Here is a 25879-nt window from a genome sequence, read left to right on the forward strand (position 1 = left end):
ATAGTTTTGCCTTATAGTGTGAGGCAAAACAAATTGATTATAGCAGTCCTTATAATATATGAAAAAAAAAACTATCTTGTTTGCCTTAATCTCTTCTTCAGGTTAAATAACCTCAGCTCTTTCAAATATTTTCTACATGCCATGAATATGAAGCTTTACTATCTTTTGGCTATGCTTCTCTGGAAAAAAAAACTTCAATTTTCAGCTTATTAAAGAATTCCTAAAATTAAACTTAAACACAGTATTCTAGGTCTACACTAACTAGTGTTGAATAATCATTTATTTAGTCCTGAACACTATATTTTTCTTAATGCTGCCCCCAAGTTCACACTAACTCTTTTAAATGTCATTATTTCAAGTGAACTGCTATCTAATCATATCTTTCCTATGTTGTAGTAATGAAAATGATTTTTGAAATCTAAGAGATATAATTAAATATTTATCACACATTAAATTAAAAAATACATTCAAACTAAAGTTTTACCCTATCAAAATACTTTGGATCCTGACCATGTCAGTGCCTTAACTATCTTTCCTAGTTTTATGTGATCTACAAATTTGGCTATGTAGGTCATTTATTCTTTCATCTAACTCATTAACAAAATGTGTCAGACAGAACAGTACCAAACAGAAGTACATGAGATACTACAAAAGAGGCCTCTTTTTAAGTGGATCTAGCCATTTAATCAATTTTCTATCTATCTAAGCATTGTACTATTAAATCTAAATTTTAATCTTGTTGACAGGAAGTAGAAGAGGGATTTTTGTTAAATGTTTTGCTGAAATGTAGGTAAATTATAAAACATTTCCTTGAAGAACATTTCTAATTTCTGTCAAACAAGAAACTAATGTTATTTTGACCTGACATTTTTCTTTAAAATACATTTTATGGATGTTGACTGTCTTTATAACACATTCACCTCTCTCCCATCCACCCCTATTGAAACTTCCTTTCTAGAGACTGAAAAATAATTAGCAAAAAATACCTGATACATAAAAAAAATCTAATATTATATAGTCTATTTTGCGTTAGTAGCTCCCCACCTCTCTGCTATGAGGGAGGATGTTTGGTTGTCCCTTTTTCAGAGCCTTCATTGTTTGTTTCCACTAAAAGATATTTAACCTCCATTCAATTACCATTAATGAATACATTTTCCTCTTGGTTCCTTATCTTTGGATTTGTATTAGTTCCTTAGTTTGATTTGTATTAGTTCCTACCTTGTTCTGAATTTCTCATTATTGCACAATCATATTCCATTACATTTATATAACTATTTGGAGCCATTCATAAATTAGTTGGCATGTGCTTTAAGAGGGTTGCCATGGAGATTTTGGTATATATCAGGACTTTGTTCATGTCTTTGACTTCATTCCAGTAGGTAATTTTTCTTACATAACTTAAAATGAAAATCCAGAATTATTTAGTCATTTGCAGCTCAACCAAAAGCATGGTGATATTGTCTGTCTTCCCACATCCTCCCAACAATGACTTTTCCCATTTTTAAAAACTTGAGCATTGGATCACTTCTTCATTCTTTTATTGTCTCTCCAAATCCTACCCTACTCCTTCATTGAGACTTTCCCAGAGATTTAGATGTTTAGTCATTATTCCTTTGCCAGAATTCATAATCCTTAGAGTCTAACAATTAATGATGCATAGTTTTATCACATTTCTTATAGAATTACTTTCCATTATTATTTAATTTTGAGGTCAGGGATGTAATTTTCATTTATTTATTTATTCATTTGTTTATTTAAGTCTCCTACAACTTCTAACATATTGCCTTGCATATAACAGGTGCTCGATCTATATTCCATGGTTGATGGAATTCAGGGGAGTGGCTTGTTTCCCCATTCCCCATCCCTCCTTCAAATCCTCTTCTCTCTGTATTCCAATGGCATAAGTAGTGGGGTGGATGGCAGAAGATGGAAGGTGATGGAGTATATATAAAAGAGAGACAGTTTTAGTTATGCCCATGTATGTTAACTATCTGATGAAGGGCTTGTGCTACAATACTTGAACCACTTCACATTATTTAATACAGACATTTTTAAATAGTCAAATTACTGCCAAAGTACTTGAGCTCATTTTGCTTGCCTGGGTCCTCCTTAGTTATTTCTATGACTCCAGTTCAGCTTTATAAACCCATTATAAACAAACAAACAAATGAAAAAAAAAACATTTGACCCATGATGCATCTTGATCATTATTTTGTCTTTTTCTCTGGTCACTTAGAAAGAATCTAATGGAATAAATGTAAATCAAAGAATCTGAGATCTTAGAGATGAAAGAGAACTTAAGAAATCATCTATTAACATTTACCTTCCCTTTTCAGGAAGATAAGATATAAGTAGCCTCATTTTGCAAATGAGTTTTATGAGGCTCAGAGAGGTGAAGTAATATATGTAAGGGCACACAGTGATTTTCTGGTTGAAGAAGAGAAAATGAATCAGAATTGAAGTCCTGTAACACCATTTGTACTATTTCTAATATATCACAGCAATGCCTGATCATCAGCATCACCCCCCCCCAAAGAAAACACCAAAATAAATTAAAAGACAGATAAATGAATGAATGGATTTATATACATAAATGAATGAACAGATAAATACACTAAGAAATCAATCTATCATTCAATTATGTGAGCTTAAAAGGAATATCTAGGAAGAAAGTTAAATAACATTGAGAGTTGTAGAAAGAGCGCTCGATATTTTTCTGTTTCTGGCTCTATAAGGAATTAATTGTATGACTTTATTACTCAGTAACACACAATAATATAACCTTAATAGGCCTCAGCAAAATGATGGGAGTTGGACTAGACTTACTTTGATGGTTTCTTCCAGTACTAACATTTTACTATTCTAACATAAAAACTCTGTCTTGTCCAGATTTGTAAACCCAAACTGGTTCTGCTCAAATTTCACATAGGAAAAAAAAAGCCAGAGTTTTTTTCTTTTCTTCCAATAATTCTCTCAGTTCTTTCATATCCTCTGCTCAGAGCTAGAGTGGTAGGTAAACCACTCTAGGAACACATTAATTATGCCCTAATTAATTTTGCTCATTTTGATAGAACTAAATGAAATGAGAGAGAGCTAGATGAAATTTCAAGAAGGGCAGAAGCATTGCCATACTATCTTACTGCTACCGGAATTCCTGCTTTAATGAAAGCCCTGGCTTCCTAATGACTAATAATGGATACTGAGAGGAAAGTAATGTCCAGTCACTGTTTGCTGGACTCAAAAAATTTACAGCACCTGCTAGGGAACAACTGGCAGAAGCTCTAGGCAGAGAAAATGGGGCACATGTAGGCTTTAAGCAGAATTTCTATGCCAAAGAAACCATTAATTCATTAAAAATTAGGCATTTTCATCCACAATATAGTTGGAAAACTCTTTATCAAAAGACAAGATCTAAATCTCTAATCTCATCAATATAGTTCAGCCACAGTGTACATAATTATGGCATTTTTTCCAATAATTCGAATGAAGAGGCAATAAAGGAAGCTGTATTTTCATTGTGCTAAGAAGAAAAGATCTAAGGGTAAATAGTTGATATTAGTATTTTGTGTTCATACCATGCTTCTTTTTTCTCCCCTCCTAGAATTTATTTTATTTTTTACAAAGCCTTTGAGGTAAGAAAGGAAGTATTATTTCCATTTAATATCACAGAAAATTGAAGAATCATATATGTGGGTGATTTTTGTCCAAGGTCATACACTTATGTATGTAATCAAATAATTGGTTAGTTGTAAAAATGAAATTAGAAATCTGGCCAGCTGACCCTTGGGTCTACATTCTTTCTAACTGATCATTATGACTCCCAGGAGTCTGCAAGTTACTGAAACTAGCTGTTAGATTTTATCCTTAATTTATGTCTAGGTGGTAATAGAATTTAATTTGGCATGGCATTAATCTAAACAATAAATATAAGGTCAGTGGCTTCTATGATACCTAGAGAGCTAAGGAAGAGCTCTTATTAAGAAGGTGACTGTAGCTTAATGAGGAGTTATCACAGTGAGGTCAATCCCTACATCCTATGACTATTTGGAGTAAACAATTCCATTTCATGAAACCCCTTCCATTATCATCACAAACAGGAACTGAAGGCTAATCAGTCTCTTCTGGACTCTCCAAGGATATAATTCTCAGTAACTCTCAACCTAACTGGATGAATGCAAGTACTATTGCAGACTTTATGCCCTGAATATGAGTTCATAGGGTAAGATGCAGAGATTTTACCTAAACAGTGAATCACACTTTTAAGTCACACACACATGTTTATTTACATATATGTATCCACATAAGTATATATAGGTAGGTAGATATGTAGGCATATTCTTTAAATCTGTTTAAAATGGATTTTAAGGGATTGTCCTTTTGTTTTGTTTTGTTTTGCTTTTGCTATATCAGGTCTTTGTTATCTTGACTCTAACTGGAAAAAAGGACATTCTCTCATTTGCAAGTCATTTTGCAACTTTAATCATGGAACAAGAGACATAATATAGTAAAAGAGACTGACCTTATAACTAGGTTCTAAGTCCTGCCTCTGACATTAAATAACTATATGATCCTTGGCAATTAGCTTAACTATCAGTATTTTAAACAATTTGCTTATTAGACTAAATTCTAGAGAAGGTAAGAATTTTTTGGCACTAAGTTATATCTATATCAATGAAATCTCAGGTCCTATCCCTACTCCTATGTAGATTATACATATCACTAAGAGATTTTACTCCAATACACTAACCAATCAACAAACATTTATTATGTGGCAGGTACTGTACTGTCCACTAATACACCAATGGATATGTGACCTCCACTAACCCAGTGACTTTTGTGATTTTATGTTGTTATCCCCTTCAAAGATATGACAACCCACCTGTTCCTCTCTGTCCTATGCAACTCTTGTCCATATTTTACCCTAAGTTCATTTTAAAGGCTATTGACACCTTAACCAAGTTCTCTTTATATTATACTAATGGAGAATATATTCTGCCAGTAACAAAGTGATATTAACATTAATTAGCCTTGGTTTCCTCATAGCTTCAATAGTGATAATACCGGTAATGCCTCCCTGTATGGGTTAATGGTTCTGTTCCATTATAATGTAAATTCTTAGAGCTTAGAAACTGTCAGCATAAGTATTTTTCTTACTTAACAAACAGATTGGAATATAGTTAAACTTTAATAAATGCATTTCATTCATTAATTCCCTTTTATAAAATTATTGAATATATAGGAAAATGTGGCAGAGATAGCAAATAACTATTGCTATTGGTATTTAAGTCAGGTAAACACAACACACACAAATGTGTATGCATATATGTGTGAGAAAATAAAGAAAAATGGGAGAAATATATGTTTATATGTATATATAAATACACCATGTATATCATCTATGCATATATGTGTCTGTTTATGTGTTTAAATGGGTGCATGTGTGTGCATATTTTTTTCCAAAAGAAATATCAGACTTCAAATATTCCTGGAGAAGGACAGATGATACATGACCACTGAGTTCCCTACTGGAAGCATGGGGATTTAGAAGTATTTCTTTTACTCAACTCTAAAAAATGATACTCTAATATAAACCTTCCCCTATTTTCATCTAAGAACTGTGTCATTCCAGATGAAAACAGTCAAAGTCAGAAGATATTTAAATAATGATGGGAATCATTTATATGCTAAGGAGAGAATCCATTACAAATTAATTTTATAAAACCTTAAAGGGACACTCACTGCATCAAGGCAGTCCTTTTATTCCTTCTTAATTTTAATCTCATTTTCTACAAAAGTTATTCCAAACCATTTATTCTCTCAAACTTTGTACCTCCTTTCCCATTTGGCCAATTCTATTTTTAGGGAGGTATTTTCTTCAGTTAATTTTTATCCTTACTTTTCCAAACTGTTGACATTTTTTTCATAATTCTCCTCCATAACTGAGTTTATTTCCCAATTTTTCTTCTACCTCTTTACTTTATTTGTAAGATTCCTTTTGAACTGTTCCAAGTGGACTTTTTGGACCTAAGACCAATTCATATTTGCCTTCTAGGCTTTACATGTAGGCATTTTGACATCGTCCTCTTCCAAGTTTGTGTTTTGATCTTTCTTGTCATAGTAGCTTTCTATGGTCAGTGCTCTTTCCTGATTCTTACTCATTTTTTCAGCCTATTTCATGACTTTTAAAATTGAGCTCTGGTCCTGGGGCACAGAGGGAACTGTCTCAAGTTTCTTGGGCTGAGGGCCAGGGGCTTGGTCACTGGCTTTCCATGCTGGGGTCTCAAGTGCTTGGGGCTTGCCCACTGAGGCAGAGGATTTCCCACCACTCTAGTCACACTTGTTGTGCCTCAGTTCCAGGTCTCACAACTGACTTCTGCATTGAGGCTGGAGGTCTCACTGTTGGCCTTCTGATCCAGGACCAATGTTCTTCCATTGCTCTTCTATGCTGTGGCTTATGGTATCCTACTGGCTTGCCTGGATACTATCTGCACTGGGCTGTACTCCCTTTGTACCCAAGTGAGATAGACCTTTCCTGATGTCTAAGTTGTCTTAAGCTAGAAAATTGTTCCACTCTGTCTTTTTGTGGGTTCTGTTGCTCCAGAACACATTTAGAGGCTTGCTTTAACATTATTTCTGAGGGAAACTGGGGAGCACTCAAGCAATTTCCTGGTTTTTCTCCAACATCTTGGCTCTAACACATTATTTTCTTAAGTCCCTTTAGAGTAAGATATTTATTTTTTCAGGTTGTATCATGTCAATGCATAAACATATTTAAGTTTTAAGTAGGAATGATAACAACTAAAGGAAAACATGGCACAGTTACTAGTGACCTGGCTTTGTGGTTGTGAAGACTTAGGGTCAAGTCCTACCTATGACACATAATATCTGTTTAGTCAAAGGCAAGTTCCTCAACCTCTCCATGCTCCAGGCAATTCTACTGAATGCAAAGTTAAAGACCAATTGCCTTTATGTAACCATAGAGAAAATTTCTATACTGGGAGCTCCCTGTGCTGAAACTGTAATAGGGTCCAGAACTTCCCTTCCCTACTTCTAAGAAAAATAACAGTGACTAGGAATATTTGTTGTAGAGTGAATAAGAAAGTATAAAATGAGATTTGGTTGCCTTTATGTCTTTTCTGCTTAACAATATCATTGTGAGAATTTCCTTATATGAATAATGTTAACCCTTATTGTGAATTATAATAATCATCATCATTGTCATGTTTGTCATTATCATGTTTGTAACAGAAATGTTACTATCCCCATTTTATATTTGTAAGGCTACTAAGTACATGTGGTTGGTTTTGAACTAAGATTTCCTGACATAAGGTCCAGTGTTATGATTCATTTCTTTCCCTATAGAAAGGGGTGGTGGTAGATTGAAAGTTCAACTAGAAAAATTCGAAAGTTTCTTAGAATCTATGGTTCCTTGTATAACACCAGCACTTAAGCATGCTCTTCCTTCTAAGAACATGAGGTCCTTTACATATTGGTAATTTGTTTGTTCTTCTTTGGTCCTGAATATGGGATTATAATATCAAGTATTTAGAACTTAAATGCATCTCCAGGTCAACTCGTCCACCTCCATTGTAGAGATGAGAAAATTGAGACCCAGGGAGGCAGGGAAAATTGAGCAAAGGAACAAGGCTTAATGCGCCAGAGGCGAGATTTGAATTTAGGTCCTATTACTACTAATCTAGCACTTTTTCCACTGTACCGCATTGATAAACAGACCAGTCAGAGGCAGAGAGGATATATTGTGATCTCCACTGTTCCTGCATTCCAGCATCCATCAACTTGTGCAGAGAGATTATGTGATATCCAACCTGAAAGTCTGTGAACTGGGATGGATGAATCTTTATCCTCTAGTCTTTCTGCTCATCCAGGACTCAATTCTGGTAATTTTAACATATTAATTTTAAGGGCATAATCTATTATCTGTGGGGTGCTATGGAGGAATTAGATAGTAGAATACATTGTAAGCTCCATAAAAACAATTGTCTTGCCATATCTATATTATATATTTCCTCTGGCACCTAGGAAATGTTCCGCATTCCTTAGACACTTAATAATATTTGCTGATTTGAGTTGATTGTCATTACTGGATGATATACTCAGAGATCATAAAATCAACCCCCTTGTCCTCTTGTTGGGCTCTACCTAACTCTTCACAAATAGTCGTCTAGTTTATTCTTGTTCCCACAGAAGGAGATTCCATAATGCCCATGGCCAATCTGTTCTACGATTTCACAAGAAATGAAATGCTTGGTGTCATGCAGGGCTAAATGTCCCCCCAAAATACTTAAAGTAATAGATAAAGGTCCTTCAGGAAATATGGAGACAAAGTAAGGGGAACTACACGTTCATTAAAAAAAATATATGCATGATTTTGTCTCTATCATTTCTCTTTGGATTTCCATCCCCATCCACCAAAACAAAATTCGGGGAAATAGATACTTGGCCTTTTGAAATAGTAGTCATAGCAATTCAATTTCTAGGTGCCTGGTACAATTTTCATGAAACCCAATATATAGGAACCATTAAAAATTCCAGACACACTACTGTCAAGGAAGAATTAATGTTAAATTAAGGACCCAAGTTTCCTTCTTGATTGAAAAGGAAAGTTTAATTCTACAAGGTGAATGTGTACTGTTTATGATCAGGAAATATGTGCTTCATAGAACAGGAAGCATCAGTCTTAAAAAATATAACAATTGTTCACAATTCAAAGAAATTATTTTTCTATTTTGAAAATAAATAAATGTGCCATAATGCCTGCTTGCACATTTATTTTGTTGTTTCAATTAAGTTTAGTAAATATATATTCTATATGTAAAAGACCCAAGGGAGAAAAATGCAAAAAAAAAAATTGTAATAATCCCTCCCATTACAGAGTGTAAATTCTAGGCTGGGTTGGGGGGGTTATAAGATAAAAATAAATAAGCACAGTTTTGTGAAAACTGAGGACCAAAGAAGCACTGAAAAGTAGAAGGAAAGCAAGGATTCACAAAGAAATAAGAAGTGACAACATTCTTTTTTTTTTTTTAAGCAATTGGGGTTAAGTAGCTTGCTCAAGGTTACACAGTCAGTTATTTCTGGGTGTGGTGCTAAGTATCTGAGCCCAGATTCGATCCCAGGTCATCCCGACACTGGGATGGGTGCTCTTACTCACTGAGCCACCTGGCCACCCCAAGACACCACATTCTTGATATGGGAATAGGCTTCTAGAAATATACACAGAATGGATATTTATCTTTGAGCTTGGGAAATGATTAGCATACTAGAACTTATAAATAATAAAAGGAGCAGTATAAATGAATCTGGAAAGGCAAATGAGAAGCACTGTATGGAGAGTCCTAAATACCAGAGTAAGGAGTATACCTTTATAGGCAATGGGGATGGGGTCTGGTAAATGAAGACTTTTGAGCAAGTGAGGGACATGGATAGACCTTTGATTTGTAAATATTATTTTGACAAGTGTGTGGAAGATGAATTGAAGACTGGTAATACCAGAATCAAGGAGACCAAATGGGGGCAATTATAGTAGTCTAAGCAAGAGATAATGAAAATAATAGGGATTTAAAAAATAATACCCCTATACATACATAGAAATGTTATCCTCCATTTATCTGTTTGTCTTCTGTTATGTCATAGATAATCCCGGTGAATCTGTTCTATGTTGTAAAGTTTAAGAATGATCAACTACATAATTTTTGTTATAGTAGTTTCCCTCTGAGGAAAGATGAATAATTTTAGAATTTATCTGGGGAGTTATTTGTTTTATTTGTACTATTCCATTTGTGAAGAAACAGCATGCTTTAGTGAATTGAAAGAACTAGTGTGCTGCTACTGTGTGAATGAATAGACTCATAAGATGTGGAAATGGAAATTGACAAGATTTAGCAATTAATTGGATATAGGGAGGAGGAGGAAGAAGGAAGAGGTCAGGATGACCCTCACACTATCCCTGAGGCACAGGTAGGGCATATATGATTATTATGATTTAACAAATGAAGGAACTCCAGCCTAAAATTTGAAGTGAGTTGTCCAGGTTAACAAAGGATTTTAATGACAGAGCCATGACTATAATTCAGGGCTTCTTTCTCTCTGCAGCTCAAACATCTAGTATAATGTCAGGCTCAGGGTTAAGTAGTAAATAAACAATGATTTTTCACTTTCAGTCCAATGGATGTTCTATTACCTCAAAAAGCTATTAATTCCATATTGTGGGTGTATTTTCCCCTCATGCACCTTCTCTAAATCAATGGAAGGAACTTTTGGAGAAGATACTGCTATCCTCAAATGCAAGTCACTAACTTTCTGGCAACTCCAGTTTCTCAGAGAATTACCTAGTGGTAATTAAATGATAAATAAAATATTAACTAATTATTTAAAAGTAAATTGAAATAAACCATAAATAAATAATTAACACTTATATTATGTTGATAATTATATTGAATTATATATAAATATAAATAATTTCATAAATAAAATTATATTATATCATATATTTATGTAAATATATTTATAATATACAAATAGATTTATAAAAATATATAAGTACATTTATATAACATATAAATATATTTTAAATATAAATGAATTACATGAATAAAATATTATTTACATTATATTAATATATTATAATACATTATAGATAAAAGAAAATAAATAAATTACATACATTAATTAAACTGATAAAATAAACAACTACTATAATGAGGCTAGCATGTATCAGAGGCACCCAGAATTTCTTGACTTTAAGACTGAATTTCGGGACGGCTAGGTGGCTCAGTGAATAGAGCACTGGCCCTGGGAGTCAGGAGGACCTGGGTTCAGAACCGGCCTTAGACACTTATCATAAAAAATAGCAGTGTGACCTTGGGCAAGTCATTTAACCCCAACTGCCCTTCAAAAAGCCAAAAAAAAAAAAAAAGACTGAATTTCTTTCCAATAATGTATGCTATTCTCCTGTAAGTAAAAGAATTAGAACAGAACAAATACTTTCCCAAATAAGTTTTTTTTAATTGTCCAGTTATCCCTGAGGCACCTATTATAACTAAAAATGTATAATTAATAAGTCTGAAAGTTTACAAGATAGGACAAATTCACCAGGGTTAGCTATGACATTCCTGAAGGGAGATAGATGGAGGAAGATATTTCTGTGTATTCATCGCTTATTTTAATTGTATGAAAAGTAGAAATTTGGCAGCCACTATTTGCTATATAATATTTGGTATTCATCTTTAGACTTGGACTTTATCCTATCACATATTAATGACGTGTGTATGGCTATATGGTTTGTAATAAAAGGTACCTAGATACATACTAATATGAATACAAAGTATTTTAATTTATCTGAAAACATTGGGAAATGAATTATTCTAGTTAGGTTGTTTTTTTTCTGTCCAGACAAGAAGTTTATTTCTTAATTACTTATTTTTTAAATGGTTTTGGAATTATGCTCATTTGTATCTTTTGAAACAAATGCATTTTTTAAGCCAGGCTTATGATTGCACCAGTATAAAGAGGTCCAGGAGACAAACACCTCTATTGATTCAACTGGCACCTTTTCTCAAACTTAAGGATCTTAGAGAGTATCCTAGGAAAGGTGAGGTGAAATGACTAGCTTAGGATGACACAACTAATATGTATCACAAGTGGAACCTGAAATGCACAGTTTCCTGATTCTGATGTCTTTAGCTCCTGTACCAGGTCTCTTCTTGAAACATGTTAAATAAAATTTAATCTTTTCTTGGTTTTGTGTCATCATCAGGGTATCAGTCATTGTACAGTAATGTGCTGAGATGCTGTATTACAATAGAAAGAGCTCCAGACTTAGAATCAAAGGATCTGGTTTGATATATTGCCTTAGCTGATTCTTACTTAAGTAACTTTGGACAAATCACTCCACATTCCCGTTATTCAGTTTCCTAATATGTAAAATGAGGTTGTCAGACTAGATAACATAGAATATCTCATTCTGCTTTAAATCAGTGATTTTATGATCTGTAATTTTATATAGAAATTATAAATATCATGCAAGGAAAAAAAAACCCTGTGTGTCTTAGACCTATTGACAGAGCTATTTTTCTCTATTGAGACATACCTGATGAAGAGTATACTGTTGTCACTGTGTTTACATCTGCTTCCATTACAGATCTGCAGTTAGCCTCTGCCAAAACACCTTTCACAGTGACAGGTGCAATGCTGAGGTGACGCAAGGCTGCCTTCAGTGGTGCTATGTGGTTATATTGGACTGATGACAGGCATCCAACAAATCCAATGGTGTTTGCTTTAGAGACTTCAGCATCTAGTCCCAGGCTATCTGCAACATGAAGCACAATCAGAAAGTTGTTTTCTTTCCCCCTCTTCTGTGTCTGCAAAATACTGAGTTGCAAATTCATGTCAGTTTATCCAAAACACTGTACATTTCATCTTATTAATAAAAACATACTTCCAATATTCCTCCCATGCATCAACGGTTCTTGTCTAAAATTGCTTGGTGCTTCTCTGCTTTAAGGGATAAATGTTTCCAACTTCTGTCACTTCAGTCAAAGAATATTTTTTTTCCAATCTAATATTTTACCATTATACACTAACTCTAAACTTCTTTATAGCTTGTTGTTTCTTTTGCTATGATCTCTGGAAGTAATATGCAAAATTTTGTCATACACATCATAGTACTTCAACAAGTCATTATCCATTGGAAAACAGACCACGAAGGATACACTTTCAGGCAGCCTGGGTGAGTATATTACATAGCAACTCTCCCTCAAAGCTCATTAATGACTTCCCCTACTCTTAACCTTCTTTATATACTGTATTCTATTTTTTTTATATTTCTCTATCTCTTTCTGAGGAACTGAATGCTGTTGAGCTAATGGCCCTCCAATTCTTGTTGAGCAAATCTTAGTATATTTTTTGGATGCTTGATGATATTAGAACAAGACTGAATCCCCTGAGGATTTTCATCAGACCCACTGTCCCATTGCTCATAGAATTACAGAGTATGAACCTCCTTCAGGAGCTCATTCATTTTAATTAAGGACAACCAATTAGTTTAGGTGTTTGAAATAATTGCATAACTGAGGCAGCTAGTGGAGAGGTGGATAAAGCTTCATGGCTGAATTTAGGAATATATGGCCTTAGATACCAGCTGTGACATCTTGAACAAGTCACTTAAACTCAGTTTCCTCCACCATAAAATGGGGATGATGATATTGTCTACCTCCCAGGGTTGTTGTGAAGACCAAAAGAGATATTTTTAAAAAATTATTTCGCACAGTGCCTGGCAAACGATAGGCTCTAAAGAAATGCTCATTCATTTCTTTCCTTCCTTTTCTTTCTGCCTTACCTTCACCCTTTTAGTAAAATCATAGGTAAAGTCTACATAGTACCTTTAGGAGGGACACTGTTAACTTTATGTAGTTATATCAAGAATAATTGAAAAGTTTAAGTAGGAAGAAGGAGATAAAGAAAAAGACATGAAAACTGTCTACTGATTACCTTACTTCCTTCTGACTTTTTCTCCTTATGCAAACTAGCATCTGTATTTTAACATTCTGCCTGGACAGTAAGGAAGCTAATATGAGATCTTATAGAATTCTACCTACAGTTAATTCTTAAAATCAAATGCTACACTGAGTTATCATTTCCTTGTGAAAGAAAATTAGGTGAAAATGGGAGTCAACAACATAAAAAAATCATTAAATTTTACATAAATACAACTCTTTCAAAACCAGGGGCTTTTGCAACTGGTCCCCTTATCCGAGTTGTGAGTTCCTTTCTAAAAATACATTTTGAGGAAGAGACTAGACCAGTCATCCTTTTACTCTACAAAATCCTCCACCAGGATATAATTATCTTCTCCCTTGACCCTTGTGCCTGCCTTCTTCTGTTGGTTAATTCCTACTGGATCTGGCATCTTGAGGAAAATCCTCAGTCAGAATATAAACTCCTCAAAGTGGCATTTAGTAAACAATTAGTAAATGCTTCATGAATACAACCATCACTTATGAACAAATTATACTTCTTTTTCCTTTTCTAAACCCAAAGAACTATATCTTTTAAGAAAATTAGAAAAGTTTTTTTTTCAAATTAGATATAAGGATAACACACAGCTTTAACACATCTATTAATTTATTCAACAATGATTTGTTAAGAACATACTAATTGCCAGGCACTGTCCTAGGCTGTGGAAATCAAAAGACATAAATCAAATCATGACTATCCAAAAGTAGCTTACATTATGTTAGGGTTTTAAAAATATACTTAAAAATTAAATATAGAGTTAATAAAAAGTAATTTGTGAAAGAAGGTCACTAGCAACTGGAAGGTATAAGGATAAGTTTCTTTCATGAAAGGTCAATTGAACTGATCTGGAAAGAAAAATAGGCACTCTATGAGCTAGTAATGAAATGAGATATTACAGAGTTTGATGGGTGAATCTTTTTCAGAGACACAGAGATGGGATGTGAGAGATGAGGAGTGGAATTCCTTGTATGTTAAACACTAAACAGCTTTTCCAAAACAAAACCAAAAAAGTAAAGGACCCTCTATAATATGAAGGGAAATTCAATAATCCCAGAAAGGTTCACCGGGATAAATAATTTTGTATTTTGATCTAATCTGCAGGAAAGATGGGTCTATTTTTCATTGTTTTTTAACTGGGTAGCCCCATATACTATACCATATTTCAGAGTTCTGTTTTTGTTGCTTTTAGATGTTAAAGAACAAACCATATTTGTTTAAAACTTTTGTTTAAAAAAGTTCTAAAAATTCATCCAATCCCATCCAACAAACAAATATGTTTGATGAATTTTTGAATTTTTTAAACCTTGGGATTTGAGAGTCTCAACATATGATAATTAAGTGTATCTATGCTTTAAGGATATTGCTCTAAAACACAAGAGCTTATTCCCAGAGCATTGTTCGAAAGAAATCTATGACGGTTCTTGGATCTTCATAGGGCATCACCATTGTAACTGTCACAAAGCCAAGCTTCACAAACAAAAAAAGACACATAGATAAATTGGGGAAGTGCCAAAAATGACATTTTACTTTTCAAGATAGAGACGTTTTGAATAGAGTCTTATCTCCAGGGAAGTATGTTTATCCTAGATGTATAATGATGATTGAAACCTCCAGGAGTTATTGAAAAGAAACTAAGAAAACAAGAGAATCCCTGAGTTGAGGAAATGCTGCCAGTGTGAGACATTTGTGTAATGAATTCTTAGATAAGCACATCCTTAGATGGTAGAAGGACAAACCCACCTGAGATTTCTATGGGTTTGATTTTTGTAACATTGAAGAGAATCAAGACAGTGGGAAAACTGATGACTGAAAGACAATCCTACTGGAGAATATTATCAGTTTATCTCCAGTAACCAAAAAAAGAAGGTTTGTGGAAGTTTAAGGAAATGAAAGAATATTAAAAATAAATGCTTCCAAAAAATTCATTCGGTTACCAGTTTCACTGGGGCAGAAAAATTTCCTAATTTCTTTATTCAAATTCTAAATTTACCAATGCATTATAGTCATAAGAAGCTGCAAGGAGAAAATTTGTTCTTCTGTTCTATACACTGAGCCTACAAATGGAAGTCATTGATATTCTTGACAATGAAGCTGACTGTTCAAATTGTAATTTTCATTGTGAGAAGGCAAACCCAAAGCCTTCCTAGGACAGTCTGTCTTTTCTTCTCCAGAAGAATTTATTCTTACTCAATTTATGTATATCACCATGAAAAATACCATGTATGCTTCAAAAAAATTAATTTTCATTATATTCACTAGTCCACAGTTCCCAGGTAGTCTGAATTGAAGGTAATTCTAGGACCATCTAATCCAATATGTACCTGAGTGAGAATCCCTTTACAATATATCCAAGGAATGATCATCCAACTTTTGCTTACAGCCAATTGAGTAGAACTTACCCACAGAGTTTCTTTTCTTTTTACTTCAGCATGTCCAAATTCCATATCTGTAGCACAAGATCTGGACTCAATCAATAACCCCCCACCATTTAGCTATGGATAGCATTTTGAGTAACCTTGGAAACTCAACAAATATCTCTTTAGCTATTACAGTAGACTTCAAATGTCTCTAAGTTTAACAATGTGATCTGACTTCTATTTTGAATCATTGTTACTATATTACAGGTCTCTGTTTTAAATCTGTGACCATTTGAAAACATTATTTTGTCTAATTCTCAGATCATCATCATATAATGTTTTTTGAACCTTTAAATTGCAAGTGTATTACTAGATTAATCTTAAAAAAACAGAACCTTCATAATGTCATTCCACTGCTAAAGAATCAATTGCCAAAGAAATTTAGAGTAGAAAATTGTGGGCTATATGTGTTTATCACAAGGGAGAACTTATGTCACCTATTAGACATCTCAAGCTGCATTTTCAATAGTCATTTTAAACTCAACATATTCAAAACTGAATTATCTTTCCTCATAAATTGTCCCCTCTTCCTCACTTTCTTATGTTTGTTGGGGGGTAACACTTTCCCCCCCTTGTCTTCCAGGTTCAAAATCTCTCTTACCCTTCCCCACATCTACCACATGTCAAATCAGTTGTCAATGCCTCTTATTTCTACTTTGGCCTAATTTATTGTCTATACCCTTTCTCATTTCTCACACTCCAGTTTAGTCTCTCTTTACCTAACACCTTTAGTATCACAATATTGTGCTGGTTGGTTTCTTTGTCTCAAGTATCTGTCCATTCTATTTTGTCCTAACCTAAGCTGTCAAGATTATTTTTCCTTAAACATAAGGCTGAACTTGCCATACCTCTCCACATTCAATAAAATTCAGTGATCCTTTATACTTCCAAGACCCAATACAAAATCCTATCTTTAATTTTAACTTTAACACCTAGCTACTTCTTACCTTTCCAATATTTTTATACCTTGTTCCATATCTACATACACTGTAACACATGTCTCCTTTCTGTTTCTTGTATACATAAAACTTTTATCTTCCAATTTAGTGTTTTACAGGTTGCTCCATTGTCTGAAACTCTCTCCTTCTTCATCTCTATTTTCTAACTTCCCTGGTTTCTTTCAATTCTCAAACTAAGTTTTGCCTTCTAGTAAAAAAAAAAATCTCTCCATATCCTCCTTAATGTTAAAACCATCCTTCTATTGATCATCTCAGTGTGTTTGTTCATTTGTTTTCCTGTTAAGATATAATTCTCTTTTTTAATGTGAGACATGCTCTTTAAATTAATCTGACTTTTTGAAAGTAATGACCTAATAGCAATGGGAAAAGGCAAAATAAAAAAAAGACTACCATTATTCAGAAAAATCAGATTTTGGTCCTATAGTCATAAAATATTATACCATTAGACTTTGAAGAAATTTAGAGATCACTTTGTCTAAGATCCAATCTTAGCTGGAAAGGACCTCAGATAAGAAAGGAGAAGCAAAGAGAGGTTATATGAGCAGAACTAGTTATAAAGATATTAAGTAAGATGAGAAACCTGTAGCTTAGAAAATTGAAGTCATTTGGCCAAGGTCAAACAGCTGTTAGTCCCAGTAAAAATTAGAATGTGGGATTCCTTACTGGAAACAAATGAAGCTCACTCAGGGCAAAGTAAAACTTTAACTGAGCTGTTTCTGCCTTAAAATTCAGAAGTGTCAACCATCTTACAATGTCTTTTCCACTGATCCATGCATCTAGGCCTGTGGAAACAGGCCTGGACTAAATGACAATTAGGTATAAAAGAGGAACAATAAAATTTGCAACATCATCTAACACCATTGCACAGTGAAGAGACTTTTGGAGTCAGAGCACATGGGGAGATTCTGAGTGCTGCTTTTTATGACCAATAAAAATTTGGTCAAGTTATTAAATTTTGGGGACCTCAGTTTCCTCTTTTAAAAATCAGGGACAAGACTAGATGGTCTCAAAGTTATTTTTACTTTATTTCAAATCTATAATCCTACATATTATGAGAATGACTCAGTCACAGGAGAAACATTGAAAAATTCAGCCATTTGTTAGAAATCAACTTAAAGAAAATGTGCAATTTTTCAAAATATCATTTATGAGTATATTTATGTCCTGATGAATTTCTGTTAGAATAAGCACTTTATTTTTTTCAATTTTTTTAAAATGTATTTTTCTTGATTTTGAGAATTTTGCATACCATAATTAATATCTCAATAGTTAACATTTTTAAAAGTTTTAGCTTATCTGTGAGTCAGAGCTAAGATGACAGAGAGAAGTCAGCAAGTTTCCTGAGCTCTCCCCAGTTTACCTCAGAAACAACATTAAATCAAGCCTCTAGGACGATTTTGGAGTGACACAACCTACAAAAAGATGGAGTGAAAAAAAATTTCCAGCTTAACATAACTTTGAAGGATTTTCAGAAATATTGGTCTCACTTGGGTAAAAGGGAAGCAGAGCACAGTGCAGAGTCCAGGAAAGCCAGCAGGAGGCTCTTAACCACAGCACAGACAGGAACCTAGGCCCCTTGGTCCTGGCTCAGCAGACCAGGGGCATAGTAAGCTAGCCATAAGGTCTCCAGCCCCAGTGCACAAGGCAAACTGCAAGCCCCAGAAACCAGGCAACAATAAGCATGACTAGGCCGGGCCATCCCAGTGCAGTAAGGAAACCACAAGCATCTGAGGCCCCAGTTCATAAAGTCAGTGACCAGGTCCCTATTATTCACGACAAGAAGCTTGGAACAGTGTCTCTGTGGCCCAGGAGTAGACTCAATTTTAAAAGCCACAAAATAGGTAAAAAATGAAGGCAAAACAACAAAAAAAGAGCTTTGATCACAGAAAGCTACTATGGTGACAGGGAAGATCAAAACACAAATTCAGAAGCAGACAACATTGCCAAAATGCCTCTATATGAAACCTCAAAGGTGAATATGATTTACTCTCAAACCCAAAAAGTCCTCTTAGAAAAGCTCAAACAGGATTTTTAAAAGTCAAATAAGAGAGGAAGAAGAAAAACTTGTGGAATGAAAGGTATGGAAAAGAGAGTCAACAGCTTAGAAAAAGAAGGACAAAAAAATGACTGAACAAAAAAAATCCTTGAAAAATACAATTGGCCAAATGGGAAAAAAATCCATGGGGGGTGAGGGTGGGGTGGGGGTGGGGGAAACAACTTTAAAAATTGAACTGGCCAAATGGAAAAGGAAGTACAAAAACTAACTGGAAAAAACAAAACAATTCCTTAAAAATTAGAATCATGCCAGTGCAAGATAATGACTCTATGAGACATCAAGAATCAGTCAAACACAATCAAAACAATGAAAAATGGGAGAAAATATTTAAAAAACCTCATTGGAAAACAACTGACCTAGAAAATGGATATGGAGAGGTAATTTAAGAATTATTGGATGACCTGAAAGACATGATCAAAAAATAAAAGAGCCTGGACAGCATCTTTCGATAAATTATCAAGGAAAACTGCCTTAATATCCTAGAACCAAAGGGCAAAATAGTCATAGAAAGAATCCACCATTCCCTTCCTGAAAGAGATCCCAGAAAGAAAACTTCAAGAAATATTGTAGCTGAATTCCAGAATTCTCAGGTCAAGGAGAAAATACTGAAAGTAGCAGGAAAGAAATAATTCAAATATCAAGGAACCATAGTCATGATTAAACAGGATTTAGCAGTTTCTATATTAAAGGAGAGGAGGGCATAGAATATGCTGTTTTGAAAGGTAAAGGAGTTTGGATTACAACCAAAAATCAATTACCCAGCAAAATTGTGCTTAATCTTTCAACTTCAAGAAATATTGTAGCTGAATTCCAGAATTCTCAGGTCAAGGAGAAAATACTGAAAGTAGCAGGAAAGAAATAATTCAAATATCAAGGAACCACAGATATGATTAAACAGGATTTAGCAGTTTCTATATTAAAGGAGTGGAGGGCATAGAATATGCTGTTTTGAAAGGTAAAGGAGTTTGGATTACAACCAAAAATCAATTACCCAGCAAATTTGTGCTTAATCTTTCAGGAGGAAAGATGAATATTAAATTAGAGGACTTTCAAACTTTCCTGATGAAAACACCAGAGCTGAACAGAAAATTCTGATCTTTAAATCTTCAGAAGATTCAAGAGAAGTATAAAAAGGTAAACAGGAAAGAAAACAAAGAAACATGTTCTCCCATAAGGTTAAACTGTTTACATCCCTATGTGGGAAGATAATACTTGTAACTATTGAGGACTATCTTTATTAGAGCAGTTAAAAGTGGTATACATAGACAGAAGGTGTGGGTATAAATTCTCTTTGATATGATGGTATAAAAATATTAAGGTGTGAATAAAAAGGATTTTTCTGGGAGAAGAGGAAAGTGGGCAGAACAAGGTAAATTATATGCCAGGTAGAGGCACAAAAGACCTATTACAGTAGAGGGAAAGAAGGGAGGGGGTGAACATTGTTTGAACCTTACTGTCATTGGATTTGTCTAAAAGAGGGAATAACATACACATTCAATTGGATATAGAAATTTAGGTTACCCTATATATAAGGAAGTCAGAGGAGAAAGGGGAAAAAGGGAAATAGAGGTGATAGAAGGGATGGCAGAAGAGAGGACAAAATGAGAAGGGGAAAGAAGAAAGACAGGGGTGCTGATAGAAGGGAGGGAAGATTGAGGGAGATGGTGGTTAGAAGCAAAACTCTGGTTAGGAGGGAGAGGGTAAAAAGAGAGAGAAAAGTATCCATAGGGAGAAAATAGGATCGAGAAAAATATAGAGTTAGTAATCATAACTATGCAAATGGAATGAACTATCCCATAAAATGGAAGTGGATAGCAGAGTAGATTAAAAACCAGAATCCTACAATATGTTGTTTATAAGAAACACATCTGAAGCAGAGAGATACATACCACACCAGCTCTAAACCTATATTATTACTGGCAATTCTCAAAATTATTTGGAACTAAGAAATATAGTGGTAAATCAGTAGAATAGGTTAGGTACACAAGACACAGTAGTCAATGCCTTTGGTAATCTACTTCTCGGTAAACCCCAAGAATTCAGCTTCTGGGATAAGAACTATTTGACAAAAACTGGTGGTAAAACTGGAAAATAGTATGACAGACCAACATCTTACACCCCATGTCAAATAAGGTTAAAATGTATAGATGATCTAGACATACTGATTGACAGAATAAGCAAATTAGGAGAGCAAGGAATAGTTTTCCTGTCTTAAAGTCCTCTTGTAACTTATACCCATACTCTCTGTCTATGTATACCCCTTCTAACTGCTCTAATAAAGATACTATCCTCAAAGTTACAACTATCATCTTCCTATGTAGGTATATAAACAGTTTAACCTTATTGAATAACATGTTTGTTTTATTTCCATGTTTACCTTTTCATACTTCTATTGAATCTTGTATCTGAAGATAGTGAAGAAGGGAAGAATTTATGACCAAACAAGAGATAGACAACATTATAAAATGCAAAACATATAATTTTGATTATATTATATTAAAAAGGGTTTGCCCAAATTAAGCCAATGCAACCAATATTAGAAAGAAAGCAGAAACAATTTTTACAGCAAGTCTTTCTAACAAATGCTTAATTTTTAAAATATATAGAGAATTAAATCAAAGTCATGCCTTAACTGATAAATGATCAAAGGAAATGAACTGGTAATTTTCAGTTGAAGAAATTAAAGCTATCTATAATCATATGAATAAAATGCTCTAACTCACTATTAATTAGAGAAATTAAAACAACTCTGAGGTATTACTTTACACCTATCTCATTGTTTTATATGACAAAAAAGGAAAATGAAAAATATTGAAGAAGATGTCGGGAAATTGGAACACTAATGCTTTGTTGATGGAGTTGTGAACTCATCCAACCATTCTGGAGAACAATTTAGAACAAGGCCTTAAGGGCTATAAAACTTTGCATACCCTTTGATCCAACTATAACACTACTAATTCTATCTCCCAAAAAGATCATCAGAAATGGGAAAGGACTCATGTACAAAAATATTTACAGCAGCTTATTTTGTGGTGGCAAAGAATTGTAAATTGAGGAATTGCAGAATGGCTGAACAAGTTGTGATATATAAATGTAAGGGAATACTATTGTGCTATAAGAAATGATGAGCAGGTGGATTTTCTCAAAACCCATGAAGACTTAACTAATACTGAATGAAGTGTGCAGAATCAGAATAAATTTGTGCACAGTAACAGCAACATTATGTGATCATCCATTATGATAGACTTAATTCTTCTCAGCAATACAATGACCTAAGAAACTTCCAGAAGACACAAGATGAAAAATGCTATCCACCTCTAGAGAAAGAACTGTGGAGTTTGAATGCAAATTGAAGCATACTGTTTTCACTTTTTTGTTTTGTTTTTTCTTTTTCATTTTCCCCCTTTTGTTCTGATTCTTCTTTCACAACATGACTAATATGGAGATGTGTTTAACATGATTTTTCATGTATAACCTATATCAGATTGCTTGCTGTCTTGGGCAGAGGTTAGAGGAGGGATTGAGAAAAAAAAAGTTGGAAATTCAAATATTATAAAAGTGAATGGTGAATAAAATCTTTACATGCAATTAGGAAAAAATACTTTTAAACTGGAAAAAAAGTTTTACATTTTCAGGTCACATTGCTATATACAGTTGAATGTAAAGGTAAGATCATTTTATATTTTATTTTTCTTTCCAGGGCCTAGAAAAATATCATGTATAAAACAGATATTAAATAAATTATTATTACATTGAACTCAATTGTTTCAAAGATCTACAAAAGAGGACATTCTGCTTATTATGTCTTCATCTTGTATTATCTTGTTTTTTCAATATATATAGTACAAACGTCATAGTGGTCAACAGGCACTGCTAGTCTGGTGGGATGAAATATAATCATTCCTTTCTTGCTTGCATTGAAATATATTCAGAAGGGACTGAAGGAGATGTTGGCCATCTCTCTATCTGAAATTGCACTTATTTTTTTGAAGTACTGCTTAAGAATTAGTATCTTTTTATTACACAGACATTAAACTATAATCTATCTTTATATCTTGTATACATGAGTCAAGAGAGAGAAAACAGTATTTTCTGCCTAAGATGCCTTTGGGGTCAATGCTGGGAGGGAAGAGGAGGAGGAGGGAAGTGTTTGGCAAGACTTTTATCTCACAAATCAAATCTATATTTTTGGTAGCCTTAGCAGGGAAAGTTTACTTCTAATACAAAGTACAAATTAGTCACATATTCAAATATTTTAACTATCATGAAAAGTATTAGAGGATGGGTGAAGTTTGTTTCTGTCTAAGGATGTAAATTTGGAGAAATACATAATGTTGAAAAAAAAGGTTAAATAAATAATAATGAGTTGAGTCTAGAGTTACTGCATTTAGCTTCTATTTTGTCTCAGAGTTTGCCTTTCTTTAACAATGGCAATCTTTTTAGACCTTGGGTGGGGGCTACTCTTGAAGCCGGGGATGGGAAAGATACCTGTGATATTACTTGAAACATTCTACTGAGTCAAAATCAGGGCTGGGGGGATGTCTCTTCTAGATGTGTTAGAGGATATAGATATGCCCTCAGTGAACTTCTTTTTTCCATCATGTAATATTCCAGGATCTCATGCCATTGTTAAAGAAAGGCAAATCCTGAGACAAAACAAAATATATTGATATCCTTTTCTTCCCCATCAATGTTCTCACATAGACTCCTAAATATTCTCCAGGATTCCTTTCATTTATCATTCTGCTTCTCCCCTACAATAGAAAAAAACAAAACAAAAACATAAAAGTAACAGAAACATATCCATCCATAGATGGAGAACTTGATTTCTAATCTACCGTCTGATACTACCTACTTAAGTGTCTTTTGGCAAGACAAATTTCATGGGCCTTAGTTTAGGGTAGAGGGTTGTACTAGAAGTCTGAGGTCCTTTCAGAATCTTTATCTGTGGTATTGTAGTTCCTATCCCAAATTAAAAAAAGATGCTGAGGAATGGAGGGTATATATCCTTATGGAAGAAAGGAAGGAAGGAAGAAAGGAAAAAAGGAAGGAAAAAAGGAAGGAAGGAAGGAAGGAAGGAAGGAAGGAAGGAAGGAAGGAAGGAAGGAAGGAAGGAAGGAAGGAAGGAAGGAAGGAAGAAAGGAAGGAAGGAAGGAAGGAAGGAAGGAAGGAAGGAAACATTAAGTATCTCATATATCAGTCACTGGGGTGAGCACTGTGCAAATAAAATTTCATTTGATCAACGCAACAATACTGGAAGGAAGGTGTTATTATTATCCCCATTTTACTTTTGAGGAAATTGAGACAGTCATTAAGTGGCTTGTCCCAGTGTTACATGCCAGTAAATATTTGAGGTCATATTTGAATTCAGATTTTTCCTGACTCCAGACCCAGCCTTCTGTGCACTCTGCCAACTAGCTGCCCCAAACTTGTTATCTGTCAAAGATCTGCTTTCTCTTTATGTAATAACTGGTTCTAGAAAATAGAACCCAGCCCTTAATCCCCATTCACAGTGATCTTGAAGAGACAGTATTGTGTTTGTGAATTCTGTCAATGTCAACCTCAAAAGCAGCCTATGGCCAAGTTATTTGGAGAAACAATGGATGAATAGTTCTCTAAGGTACTTTTAGATGGGAATTTTGTTCTGTATTCTAAACAGTATTATGCCTATATTCCCCCAAGTTTTCTCTTCCTCCAAATTTCATGGTAGTTGTTTACATTAAATTGGGAGTGAAAAAATGACGAAGATTCAACAGAGACCCAAACAGATTCTCACTGTTTCAAAATCCAGCTATCCCACTGAATGTTAACCAGTATAATAGGAAAGGAAACAATGTTAAAATTGTTTCCACTCTGTGCGTCCATACTCTCTATGTGCTAAGAGGTTTTTTAGCAGAAATTTGGGTTTTTGGCAGGGTAGAGGATGTGGTGAGCAGAAGAAAGGTCCAGAGAGTGAAACTTGGAACTATGATGTTTGTTTTTCACATGGGAAACATAAACCTCTCAAATAATTCATCCAATCCAGGTGTGTCGCTTTAAATAGTACAATTCAAACTCAACAGGGAGTACTTAATAAATAAATGTTCTTTTTCCTATTTTTTTAGTGAAAAGAGGCTAGTGTATTAGAGACAAATAATGCTATGTGTATGTATGTTTCTTTTCTACTCTATTCTAAGCTCTCAATCTCTAAAGCACTCATTTCTGTTCCCTTCAAATTAACCTTCTGCATCTATTTGCAAACATATTTCTTCAAAGTAGAGCTATGATATTAGTGAAAGCAGCAACTTCTTTGATGCCAAGGGGAGAATGGCCAATTTGAGCCACAGAATATGAAGCACTTCACACAGTGACAAGCACCTGACTTGAAGAGGGTGACTCAGCCTACGTAGGCTAATTTTACCCATGGGTTTTTAACTTTCTTTTAAAAAAATATTTAAAAAGATCAACTAGCTACTAAAAACAGACATCTAGTCAGGTTGTAATGTGACATTTGTTATATGTCAGAAGCCATTCATGACATTTGAATCCCAGGGTGTCACAACCTTAGCAGTACAGTCTTCTTCTACTGGGGTGAACAATAAATAAAATGCTGTGCAAATAAAAATGATGACACATATTCAGGAAATATGGGCACTAAGCTGAAACTACATATGCTTTTCTTCAGATTGGAATGGGACAGTCAGGAAAAGAAGCAATAGCCTAAAAAACAACCTTTTCCAAGGGTCACCCAAATGCCACAACAGCACCGGATAGAGAAAAGACTTCCACTACCCTTGTTAATGGCACTCAAGAAGACAAAGCGGTTTGTGTGTGTTTAGAGTGTGAGTGTGTGTGTGTGTGCACACATGCAAAAAGAAGCGCCTCAAGAATTAACAGGAGTACCTTGCATATTTTGTACTTTTATACGGATC

General features: G+C 34.3%; 1 protein-coding gene across 2 annotated transcripts in view; it reads right to left on the reverse strand.

Moving 5' to 3' along the window:
- CNTNAP5 (contactin associated protein family member 5) overlaps positions 1-25879 on the reverse strand; it is a 934370-nt gene that overhangs the window by 16921 nt on the left and 891570 nt on the right. For both annotated transcript variants that reach the window (XM_069066887.1, XM_069066888.1), the window contains exon 22: positions 12110-12328. In XM_069066887.1, the coding sequence (XP_068922988.1) occupies positions 12110-12328 (219 nt within the window). The remainder of the gene's footprint in view (positions 1-12109; positions 12329-25879) is intronic.

The sequence above is a fragment of the Petaurus breviceps genome, unplaced genomic scaffold (genome assembly GCF_028583685.1).
Source record: "Petaurus breviceps papuanus isolate PSGF00001 unplaced genomic scaffold, PetGlider_PUasm1.0 90731, whole genome shotgun sequence".
In the NCBI taxonomy this organism is placed as follows: domain Eukaryota; kingdom Metazoa; phylum Chordata; class Mammalia; order Diprotodontia; family Petauridae; genus Petaurus; species Petaurus breviceps.